The sequence below is a fragment of the Stylophora pistillata genome, chromosome 14, assembly GCF_964205215.1.
Source record: "Stylophora pistillata chromosome 14, jaStyPist1.2, whole genome shotgun sequence".
Lineage (NCBI taxonomy): Eukaryota > Metazoa > Cnidaria > Anthozoa > Scleractinia > Pocilloporidae > Stylophora > Stylophora pistillata.
In genome coordinates this window covers 17579879-17593112 of record NC_142532.1, presented here as the reverse complement: position 1 = coordinate 17593112, position 13234 = coordinate 17579879, and the positions used below count along the sequence as shown (strand labels likewise).

Sequence of the window (13234 nt, the reverse complement as noted above, 5' to 3'; positions counted from 1 at the left end):
AATTTCTTTTTCTACAAAATGAGGCATTGGATTCATCCAAAAGATACCAATGCCAATGTAACTTGTGTGAACCGTGTATTTGAGTGTTTTTTATTTACATGGATTTTCAGAAGTAACGATTTAAGTGTCAATATTCCTTACAGTTTCTCTAAATCATGGCGTTTAAACAAGGAAAATAGTTTAATTCTAACAATTTGATGTTCATATCATTAAGTAAATGTATTCAAAGTAAGAGGTGCTCAATAAAGGAAACAGTTTGATTTTGGGCTTTATATATCTTATTTCTTTAGTGCAAGTCAAATTTTAAGTGTGCACTGCAACCATGCATGGGTGGATTTCATACCTTTGATCTTGCTGTGAAAATGGCTGGGCAAAGAGGCCAATGAACAAGGCTTAAAATACTGACAAGCACATGAATATGCAGAGGCACAAAAATATTATACCTAGGCCCAAAAAAATTAATACATACTGTCAGTTGTAAGCATGCTTTTCTCTAGGGTTATCTTTTTCAAATTTTGCTATTATTAGCCCTTTACATCCTAGCATCAGTCTGGATATTCTCCATACAGTTCTCTATACATTTCCTAAGGTGCTGACAAGGAGAATTTGTTTAGCAATCAAAGTTTATTTAGTTGGTGATTGTTTCCTTTATTCTCCTGACCTGTCTTTGTGATTCAGGAGTGATGCTGGTCACTCTCGTGGGTGAAAGGTTAAAGTTCAAATTATTTTTTATGTTGTTGTGTTCAGTTGGCTCCTTTTTTTTTTCTCCCTAGTCGAGTTACGTGCATGATTAAAAGGTTAGTCTTGTGAATAATTAATAATTACACATTTTCTGCCATACTTTTGAACATTTTAACCCCAAAGAGTGACTACCCTTACCAAATCTACATATATGTGACATATATGTGACATAGGTTCAATTGTTGCACATATATGTCACATATATGTGCATATATGTGACATATAGTTAAAATGCTACAGTCATTTCTACATATATGTCACATATGTCTGCATATATGCGACATATATGAAAATTGGCGAGGATGAAAACATATATGTAACATGTATGCAAGTTTGCACATATATGTAGCATTTATGTTTGCTCATGTTTATCGATATAGCCTTGCATGGACTGATACAGTAAATTGAGGAGTCCCTAATTCCATTGTAGGGTTCAAATATTACATGATGCAGTGCTGTTTTCATTTTATTACACTGTATGAATAATAAACTTAAAATGGAAAAGTGCTTATATCAATCTCTATAAGCACATTATATATACTCATGCATGCAGATCTGATTGTGAACTATTAAATATTTAACATTTTGCCAATCCTACTTAAATGATAACGTCAGCTTTTACAATCGTAACAGTGGCCAATTTACCATTTCAACTTTGTTGATATATTCAAATTATTTCATTGCCCCTACTGACGCAGCCCCAAACAGTTTCTTTTGGAAACTATCAGCCTCTACTTAAACGATAGCTTGCCTGTATCCTGCTTGAACCTTTCTCTCAAATGAATTAATGCAATCCGAGTTTTTGGTGAAGCTAGGCTGGGTTATTTATGCTGTCATCATAACAAAATTGCTTAAATTATTTGATAAAAAGTGAGATTCTTCTGAACTACAAATACCAGAGAGAAATACCTGAATTTCGTTGCCACTAATTCTTTAAATACATGTAGCTAAAACAGGCAAACAATATAGCAAGGATAAGCTCTGATGGTGTGGGTCTCATGGCTTGTGTACAGCTCTACCTTATGGCCCATGCATGTATCAAGTCTGCAAAGTACTTTTTAAGAGCATTCAATGAGCTGACACACTTAATTGTTAAGTAATCCAGGAATACAGTGCAAATTAATCGAAGCAATTACACCTAAAAGACAATTTCCATTCAGATTGCGAGCAACCACCAAAGTAAGGATCAAAAGAACGCTCTCAGACAGTTTAAGTAGTGAACCTGGGTACACAAAGGGATCCTTAAAAATTTCTGTTTGATTGGAGATGTCGCCACCAACTGATTTCTCTTCATCATCTGAAAAGCTTTCACGATAGCTTCTTCCATCACCTTCAGAGACACCGCTCCAATTCATGTCCAAAATATCATCGCTGTTGTCTTCAGGCGAAGACATTCCTTGATGGTCCGGAGATGAAGGCAATGACATATCTGACATAGTCTGCGACATACTCAAGTCCGCATTAATTGTCATCACGGTCATCTGAATACTCTGATTTGCGATTTCCTAGCGAAACATTCCCACTTTCCTCGGGAGTTTGCTCGTCTTCATCTGAGGTAAGTTGTACCGTTTTATCCTGCTGTCGATAAAAAGTGCTTTTGGGTTTTTGAAGGGATACTTCTCTTCGATGAATGTTGTAGCCATCTCGCCATCTTAAACGTTCCACCATTTTACATGGCATGTAAAGCGCATGCCCTTTCAGCACGAAAGACCACAATGCCTGAGGGCACGCATCACGTGGTAATATTCATGTGACTAGACAAGAGCGTCGACAAGAGCGGGAGTTTTTGAGTCGCAAGTGCCGAAGCATAGTTTCATCGGATAAATTTCGCTAGTGTTCTCCCATTTTTGACAACTTTTCTCATAATGAGAGAAACAAAGGCGCCTTCTCGCTTCGCTAACGGCTTTGGTAAGTCATGCAAAATTAACTGCGTTATATGGATAGTTGTCTTAGCTGCGAATAAATGCTTTCCGCTGTACCTTGGTTCCAGAGGAATTTTGTTTGAAAGCTAGGCCGATTGCGGATTCAACTTTGCCATAAAGATTCGCTACCTTCGGCATGTTTTGAGAGCGTGAAATTTCGGGTCATCCTCGGTGTAAAAACCTGATGAGGTTTTCTTTGTGTCATGAGGAATTGTTTTGCTGTACGCTTTTGTTTTTAATGTTTTGTTGTCTTTGTTTTACGTCACTCGTGAGCTTTACAGGTTTTTACACCGAGGATGAGCCGAAATTTCCGTTTGTTTTCATTGATGTCAATACAGAGGCCACTAAATAACAAAGGACAGTACAGTGTTTGCTTTTCCATGCTGCAATAGATCTTTTCGCGGTAAAAGGAAGGCAGCATGGTCGAGTGGTCAGCATGTCAGACTTGCAATCTGTCGCTCCTGGGTTCAAGTCCCGCCTTGGCGACAGCTACTTGGATTAGCCCCGAATTTCAAATCCTCGGCCATGCTTGAAATAGAGCTAACTGGTTTGCCTTCGGCCAGTTGGGATTCTTAACAACGTTATTTTCAATTTGAATCATTTGTTTAAGTTGTTTCGTGGAAAACCTGTAAACTAGCTTCTAGCTAAGTGTTTCTCCACGTTACACTGTTTATTATTATAAAACTGTTTATTAAAATCCGCCATTTTGGAAACGGGGCAAACAGAGCGAGAAGTGTTTGTACGCAAATATATATATATATATGTTCTATTTTCTTTACATATTAACAGGTTTCGCAAAGCCATGCCTTACAGAAATATATGATTTTGTGATCTCAATTAACGATTGTGGTTATTCTTTATTGACTGCAATTGTTTTTGGCTAGCTATTATCAACTATAATACATCTATGCCTTTAGGTTGACCTGCATATGCAGGCCCTCACCAAATCTACATATATGTGACATACATGTTACACATGTGTGCCACATATATGTGGCATATATGTGCAACGATTGAACTTATGTAACATATATGTCACATATATGTAGATTTGGTAAGGGTGCATTTGTGGTTCCCAGGTTCCACATATATGTTACATATATGTTACATATATATGTCACATATATGTGATATATATGCAACATGAGTGCCAAATTCCTACATATGCCACATTTATGTTACACATATGTGGCATATATTTGACATATATGCCACATATATGTGGCATATATGGCACATATATGTGGCATACATATGTAACATATATATGTCACATATATGTAGATTTGGTAAGGGTAGTATCTAATTTCTCCTTACAACGTCACCCCTGAATCAAACATTAAGGTCACAAGAGTAAAGGAAATGATCAAGTAAAAATTATTTCGATTGTCAAACAAATTCTCCTTGTCAGCACCTTAGGAAATGTATAGAGAACAGTATGGAGAATTTGTTAGGGTTTAAAGGGTTAAACAACAGTTTAACCATAAAACATTAAGCCTAATGGGTTGTGAAGCTACGAGAAACATCCGAGTCAGAGGAATAAACGAAATGATTGCCATTAAATTAATGAAACCCTCTTGATTGTTCAACAAATTCTTCTTGTTATAGTCTCTTGGGGAATGTGTAGAGAACAGTCTGAATAACGTACAAGCTGATGTCAGGGTGTGAATAGGGTTGACCTCCAAGAACGACCAGGAAGTAATTTCTCCCTACAATATTAATACACAAAGGCAAATTACCAGCGACATTTATTATATTTCCTATCATTTGTGCCTACACACTAATTACAATTTCAGTGAAGAGCTGGGGGGGGGGGCACTTATTAGAGGAGGGGGCTCAGTCAAGTGGTGCACTTATCAAGTTTTCCTTTCAACAAACTTTTAACTTTATTTTTGCAAAATTTTTAAAAGAAAGACAGAAACTTTAACATTATACACATCGATGATGTGTATAATGATATGGAGGTGGAAAAGTAAATGGAAGTCACTGACAGAAAAGATACTATTCTCAGTGTAATAGTTCCTCTGTAGTTTAAGCTTAATCATAAACTCCCAAGATCAGATTGTTCATTCTCCCCTCTACTGGTGACACATTTCCTTGTAAATTAGTTAGAACAATTTGGCATTAGATCAAGATAACTTGTACTTGTTAAGTTTGAGTATTCTCATTACCTGATTGCTGGCTAATGTATGGTTATTAATGGATTACTACAGGTTTATTACTTGTGGGAGTTAAAGGGTTACAGGGTTATAAATTGAGACCAAATGGCAATAAAAACTGGTGTTCCAAGCATTTCAGAAAATGAGGGGAAGGGAATTATTTAAGAGTACTTGTTTGACACTAGGGACTGTGGGTTGGGTGTTTGTTTGCAAAAGGGTGCATATTAGATTGAGGGCCCTTATTGGAGGAAATATGATAGTTAACACGTGAGTGCCCGCACCCTTCCCATCCACCCTAGCTGGGTACATGTGAACCCTAATGAGATTGAAAGCAAAGAAAATGGCTTTATTTTAACTTTGATCTTTAATTTGTTACATACACCAAAGATAGCTACAACTTTGTAGGCCCAGTAAATTTAATTTTTTTGTTATAACCCTTTTTTTTTTCTAGTAAAAAAGTTAGCCATAAAATTTCATGTTGTAAAAGTTAATATTAACAGTACTGTCTAAAAATTAGATTATCAGCTGATATTGATTGTTTGATAATTGATAAGGGCCAAATTCAGCTATTATGAAGAGAAATTTAGAACTAATAATCCAATAAACTGTAGATATATTTTATATCTTGTCAAGTTGAAAGGACCACCATTAATTTTTTTTTTATAATGTTACCAAAAAAATCAGATTTCTTTAAATACATAATTATTTGTCTTATGAATTGCAAAGTATCTGCATATTATGATAGTCTAAAGACTAAAACAATTAAACTTTCTTCTTGTGATCTTTCTTTTTTAAAAAAAGTTCTGAAAACATTTCATTTACTCTGTAAATGTGTACTTTTACTTTATGAAAAATTATCAGCTTGTAATTTCTATCACTTGATAGTTAATGAGGACAAAGCTAAAATCAGCTATGTTATAGTTTTATGCAACCATTGTCATTGGAACTGTTGATCAAAAGCTGAGACTAAATTAAGTTACAGTTGTCAAGAAAGGGGACTGACATGAAAATCCAACCTACATTGAAGATAAAACAAGCTCCTTGAACAAAAAAATAAATGGACCAAAGTTTCTATGCCTGTAAGTCAGTTCTAATACTTTGGAATTATTTTCTAGTTTCTGGGCATGACCAGGTCCCAAAAGACTGACAAAAACATGAAGAAATATGCAGTGTCTCCTAAAAATTACCAACAACTATACATAAACATAATTTAAAGGAGAAGTGAGCTTCAAAAACCAAAAAAATTCATCCCCTCCATTTAAATCAGTGTATCACTTTTTGCAATTGTAAACAGTGACTTCACCACAGATGGTATTTAATTGTGTAAATCACCTTTTGAAGAAAATGCAGTCACCTCATCTCAAACCAAAAAAACTTGGGAATCATTCAGATTTGAGGAGAAAACTGAACTGTTTCCCAAGGCAGTGGAACCTTGATTTAACAAACCTCTATAAAACGAAGTCCTCAGTATAATGAACAATACTTCACTTTCAGCCCAGCTAAAGTTACAGTAAAATGTATGCCACATTACCTCCGTTGATATAATGAACGAATTTCCTTAGTCCCTTGGCACTTTGTTAAATCTAGGTTCCATTAAGCCCAATTAAAAAGCACTTGGTAGTACATTCACCGACCCTTTCACTCTTACTCAGAATAAAAATTCTTACAATCAAAGAAACTGTCAAGTAAAGATATACGGTGATCACCTCAGTGAACAATCTGATACACATGTCCCAGACAACAGATACACAAGTTTATGATTTGACACTACAGTAGAACCCATGCTAACCTAAGGACTCCCTTGAGGGAAACAAAAATGGTTGAAGTTAGAAGAGGTTTGAGTTGGCTGATAGTAAAAGAAATGTGGTGAAAGGAAAGGGCATCTTGTTCGAGTTACCAGGGGGTTTGAGTGAACGGAGTTTGAGTTAACAGGGAACTATACTGTATAGTTCTTATAGCAGAATGTCTTTTTTGTTCTTGGGAGTGAAAGGATAAAATTTGATTAGAATGAGACCATACATCTTGAAAATCCCCTTCATCAACTGTTTGAGCCAATAAATTAAACCTTAATTGGTAATAAATGAATAGAGAATAATACATGGGTGCATGGAGTTTCTCTTTGAGATTTTAACTTGAACCCAAGAACAGAAATTCTTTATCTACAAGCGACCATACATTGTTTAGTTTATCATATAGACACCAAAGGCCTTTGCTAACAAGAAAATTTGACAACCTTGGATCCGGATTTGAGAACACTTTGCCATTCATTCATCAACCTGACAAAGTGGCGCCAAAGGCACCAATTGGTGATATCAAACACATAAAAAATTATTACGTACAGTTACAGCTTTTCCCAAGAATGGAAATCCTTGTGAAACACTACAGTTTATATGATAAACAAATTCTTTAATAGTTTAAATTGACTCATACTATTGATAATAGCAATCTTTCCCTGCTGAGAGTAGCATGAACAACTCAAAGCTTCAATGGACCCCCCCTCCCCCCCACAGGTAAGGCCCTGGGCATATGAACTTTTGAAGAATGGTTTGTCCAAATCACCACTCCCCCAAGCAAAAATTGTGTTCAAAAATCCCCACCCAAGCACATATTGAATGATTGTTTATGTGATCAATGAAATTTGTAGAATTTAGCAAAGATTCTGGTGCTGCTGTTTGGTTATTTTGCATGCAAGCATCATTTTACAAGTGAAATTTTTCTTCTTGATTTTTTTTGCATACAGGTATCATTTTACAAGTGAAAATTTCCTTCTAAATCATTTGCTCACGAAAAACAGACTCTTCACCATTAAACTCCTTGTGTATTCCACAGGTTCAAACTTCCCAACCCCACCCAGGTAAGCTTCAAATTCCCCAAACCCTTGTGGGTTACCCAGAGGGGGTAGGTTGAGGGAAAATAAAATGGTTCCCGATTAATTTAGCTCTTTATTCGTGGGTCACTTTGAACTAAAAATTTACGTTTGTCCATGTGGACATGAGAAGATCTTACCATCTTCAATCATGAGTCATGATTCAAGAAAAACCATATCATGATTCCTGAGAAAAAAAATGCCCAATCCTGCTTTTCATAAAAGTATAGGGGACCCTCAAAAATTATTCAATATTTCTTTAAGAAATTTAATGCACATGAACCTCCAAGAAAGCTCCCCTCTAAAGTAGCTTATTTTCTCAAAAAATGTCTCATAAACCTTAATCTCCAAAGAAATTACTGAGTAAGGAAACTTGCCTCTCCTCTTTTGAACAAGGGAGAAGGTGAAAAATCCCCATCAATATGCTGACCACGATTCAAGCAAATTTTCAACTTTGTAAGTTGGCAAATGACATTAGTTTAAGTTTTGTAATATATGCTAGGTACAAAAAAGTCCCACTAGTTTTCACCTGGTGCTGCCATGATCCATACATGTGCAGAGAGTTAAGAGGTTTGATTTCCATTTTGAGGTTGCCTGCTTTTGTGAAACTCACCATTTGGCTTCCTTAAAGCCTTTTCAAGCTGTTCCCAGAAGTAAGGTTTCACATTGCAGTTTTCCCAATCCAGGTAGGTTGTGTCTTGAAGAGCAAAGGGTATTTCACAATTCTTATACATAACTGGTACAACCTGATGATATAGCACCCTGGAAAGCGCCTTTTGTAGCTCATGTTTACACCAATCACTCTTAATGAAGTCTGGAGAAAGTACTGCAATTGTTTTTTTACTGAAGCAAATTGCTTCAGTTATGTTTTGCATTATTGATATTCCAATGGTGAAGGTCTTAAAGTCAATACAGCACTTAAAACCTCGTTTTTCGAGCTCGGCATGAAGTTCCTTCACCCAGTCAACATCTTTGTAACAGTAGCATATAAACACATCATGCTTTGCTTCATAATCTGAAAAAAGTCAAACCAGTTGTCAAGTTCCAACCATGTTTTTGATAAATGCACAACACAGGCTTAAACCACAGCCTTTTTTATTTTATGAGTGATGCAATCACAAAGGAAGAAGTGAATTCAAAGTGAAAATACAAAATGAAAAAATTGGTAAAAATGAAAAAAAAGGTAAAAATGAAAAAAAAAAATTAATAATGCAACAACTCAGGTAATTATGTCACATAAATGTAGCAAGGCAAAATAAATATGATTCAAGCTAACAAATTGAACTTAAGGGGGAGAAATTTGCATTGAAGGCTGAATTCAGGAAAAAAGCATGCTGAATGTCAGTAACTGAAAGGGCAACGTACCCTAAAAGCCGGAACGGCAAAATGGTGGAATGGCGGAAAATGACCCCAAATCCTAAAACATGGAACAGCGGGAAATGACCCCAAACTCTAAAACACGGAATGGCAGAAAATGACCCCAAATTCTTAAACATGGAACGGATGTCAAGGCATGTTGTATGAATTTTCTACAAAGCATATGAAAACTAAATTGACATACCACGATGCAATAAACAATTGTAACATACGTTTCCTGGTCACGTCTGCATTGATTTAATGAGACAATAACATCTCATATACTTGTAAGTGTGAGAACATCAAAGAAATGTTTTCAGGCTTTTAAAAATATAACGACGTTCAGCCCCAGCTCAAACTTAGACTAGCGTGAGAGCAAGTCCTCGTTACAAGCCCTTCAATACGAGAGTTTCTTTGTCCACGAATCCCCTTTCGGTCTTTAGTAACACTAGCTGAAGACAGGTTTGCATGAGGTCATGCGCGTTGGAAAGTTAGCAGAAGGAAATCGTCAGGAAGAATTTGAAGAATTTCTTTCTGACCAGGTGTCCAAAAGTACGATGGCCCAGAAGGGTCACAGTCCAGTTTTAATTTTTGACAGTCCAGTTTTATTTTTTGACAGTCCAGTTTTATTTTTTTTTGACAGTCCAGTTTTATTTTTTTGGACAGTCCCGTTTTAACTTTTGACGGTCCAGTTTTATTTTTTTGACAGTCCAGTTTTATTTTTTTTGACAGTCCAGTTTTATCTTTTGACAGCCCAGTTTTATTTTTTGACAGTCCAGTTTTATTTTTTTTTGACAGTCCAGTTTTATTTTTTGACAGTCCAATTTTATTTTTTTTTTGACAGTCCAGTTTTATTTTTTTGACACTCCAGTTTTATTGTTTTTGACAGTCCAGTTTTATTTTTTGCGTCACAGTCCAGTTTTATTTTTTGAGTAGTCACTAGATCTCTCTCGATGTGTTGCATGTTGCACGTGTTGTTTGACTAGCGACTAAATACAGGAATGGCTCCGACCTGTAATTGGATGATAAAAATAGTAAAATGTCTGTATAATAAGTTACATCTTAACTCCTTGCACGTGAGTATTGTTTAACCCCAAGCGGAACAGTGAAATATCAGTGCGACTGAAAACTCCGATGTGTCAAACAAGAGATGGTTACTTACATAACGAAGGGGAAACCTTTCTTGTTCAGTGATATTCCGCAGAGGACTAAGTCATCTGCTGACTCGTTCCGCTGACTAAACTCATTTAGTCAGTGCAGACTCAGTTCAGGTGGACGACTAGAGACTGGAGCCATTCCTGTATTTCACCGCTGGTAGGAATGGCTCCGACTCGTGCGTCTATTAATTTTCTTTCTTTTTTCTTTTTTTTTTGGCGAAATAAATTTTAAACTGAAATAAAATCTAAAGAGGTTTTTATTACGTGACGCTCCGACTGATATTTTTAATCTACAGTATGCTCTGCTGGAGAAATGTGGCTTGGCCGCAATCGAGGGAGTTTTCTTCGTGGAACATTGACTTTCTGGGAAAATTGTTCACATGAAAGACAAATCCATTCATCGGGCTCCTCGTCTATTTTTGCACAACACCGAAAGGAAGAAAGTCGCGGATCACTTTAATTTCGCTTGGTAATTTTTAACAATTCTACTCTACCTGAAAAAAGGAAATACTCACGTGCAAGGAGTTAAGATATAACTTATTAACTTTTACTTTTTATCATTCAATTACAGCTCGGAGCCATCCTATATTTAGTCGCTCTATTTCCCAAGTTCCTTCTCGATGGCATTCTTCAGTTGATCATCAGATAAGGTGGATCTTCTCGACAGGGCTAAGGATCGAAGACGTCTTTTCAGGGTTGATAAACTGATAGCTATGTCGTGGAGTCTCAAAAATTCAAGTATTTCCAGACTGCTGTAGCCCTGTTTGAAGTACTGTGATATAAGTTCCAGCTCATTTCCGTCAGAATTATCACTGTCGCTCATGCATGGTGTATATGTTGGTAACGGCATTTTGTACTTTGTACTTTGGAATCAAAATGGCGGAAAATTAAAATTCCCGCCCTTTCAGTGTACAGTTGATGAAGGTTTGATCGAGAGAGATCTGGTGACTACTTAAAAAATAAAACTGGACTGTGACCCACAGATAAAACTGGACTGTGACCCAAAAAATAAAACTGGACTGTGAACCAAAAAACAAAACTGGACTGTCAAAATAAATGAAACTGGACTGTCATAAAAATAAAACTGGACTGTCAAAAAAAATAAAACTGGACTGTCAAAAAATAAAACTGGACTGTCAAAAGATAAAACTGGACTGTCAAAAAATAAAACTGGACTGTCAAAAATAAAACTGGACTGTCAAAAAATAAAACTGGACTGTCAAAAAAATAACTGGACTGTCAAAAGTTAAAACTGGACTGTGACCCTTCTGGGCCATCGTAGAAAACACCACCATCCTTGTATGAAATTTACAGCTTACATATCAGCGGAAGAAATAAACTTTGTGGACAAAAAAAAAGGCTATTTCACCAATTTATTTAGTGGATTTCTTCTGTTCCTCAACAAATTGCAAATCGTCAACTCTATGGCGTTAAATTACCCTTCCTGAAAGGGAAGTGTAATTCTTTGTCTTTCACGCCATGAGAGATTCCCACTTTTTATGCTGCGACTAAAACTCATGACAAATTTAGCATAACACATTTAGCATAACAAAAGGTAACTAAACAGGTTTACAACGCAAAAACGCAGCTATCTTTCATGTAGAATGGTTCATTATTATTCATACCTCTCAGAAAAAGAAAAAAAATTGATAACACTTAATTTCAGTCACGTGCATTATCGTCGTGGGGATGAATGGGCCAAGCGCTTGAGTGTATTTGTACAAAATTCGTGCAACATGCCTTGACATCTGTTCCGTGTTTTAGAATTTGGGGTGATTTTCCTTCATTCCGTCTTTTAGAATTTGGGGTCATTTTCCGCCATTCTACATTTTAGGATTTTGGGTCATTTTCCACCGTTCCATGTTATGGGATTTGGGGTGATTTTCTGCCGTTCAGTGTTTTAGGATTTGGGGTCATCTTCCAGCATTCCGTGTTTCAGGATCTGGGGTCATTTTCCGCCGTTCCGTGTTTTAGGATTTGGAGTCATTTTCTGCTGTTCTGTGTTTTAGGATTCGGGGTTATTTTCCGCCGTTCCGTGTTTAAGAATTAGAGATCATTTTCTGCCATTGCACCGCTCCGGCTTTTAGGGTCGCCTAACTGAAAAGGGAGGGGAGGTTTACATACCAATTAGATACTAGAGAACTAAATGACCAACATATAAACAACATAATCTATACTTTTTCAAATTTACTTCAGTGTGTAAATACCTGAAAGGGGGCTGGGGTTACATATTAACAGACTTAATAATATTCATGACAAAATTACTCAGTTCTGATTGGTTGAGATAAATGCAGTTTTTAGGTAATTCAGTGCAGAAAAAAGTTAATTCAGTGCAGAAGAGGGTTAATTCAGTGCAAAGAAAGTAACAAACCAGACATTCTAATTGGTCAATAATCAAACAACCTAACAGAATTACCAAACTCACTGAACAATTCCTTGGACTGTTTTGCTGGACTTTTAACTTTTTCGTGCCTCAAAGAAGTGAAAATTTCATTTTAGTTATTGTTTTGATCGTACACAGTTGTTTTGACCGAATGCACAATGTCGCTTGCAGGGTTTCAATAAATTATTTATGCACATGATGTGCGCTTTTCTTTTGCATAATTATGATAAGCTACCTTGTATTTTTTCATGTATATTATTAATATATAATCACATGATTTCTCTCGCACAATTTGGAATAAATAAGCACTTGTAAAGTTTTTCAAAGACCACAAATTGCACTCGCCCTACAAGCTCATGCAATTTTGTTAATCTTTGAAAAAATTTACTCATGTTTATTTATTCCAAATTGCACTCGAAATCATGTGATTACCTATACAAATAGCATTTTTTAATCAGTATTAAAATTTCTTCAGATGCTAAATTCTTCAGCTGGGTATGAGTAAGATAATTTGTTGTAATAAACATTGCAAAATATAAGTTACTGATTTAAAATACCTATTTCTGGTGATTTTTTAAAAACCTCAGCACCTTCAGCATTCTCTGTATCTCCATTTAACATTGGCTGGCACGTGTAACACTCTGGATCAT

At 36.0% G+C, this 13234-nt stretch overlaps 1 protein-coding gene across 1 annotated transcript in view; it reads right to left on the bottom strand.

Annotated features, from left to right (window-relative positions):
* Window positions 1-5147: 5147 nt before the first annotated feature.
* LOC148716897 (uncharacterized) overlaps window positions 5148-13234 on the bottom strand; it is a 55340-nt gene continuing 47253 nt past the window's right edge. Inside the window, exons 5-6 of the mRNA XM_088744905.1 lie at window positions 13142-13234; window positions 5148-8703 (exon numbers count right to left, since the gene is read on the bottom strand). The exon at window positions 13142-13234 is cut by the window's right edge and continues 141 nt beyond it. Of these exons, the coding sequence (XP_088601031.1) occupies window positions 8252-8703; window positions 13142-13234 (545 nt within the window). The 3' untranslated portion in view covers window positions 5148-8251. The remainder of the gene's footprint in view (window positions 8704-13141) is intronic.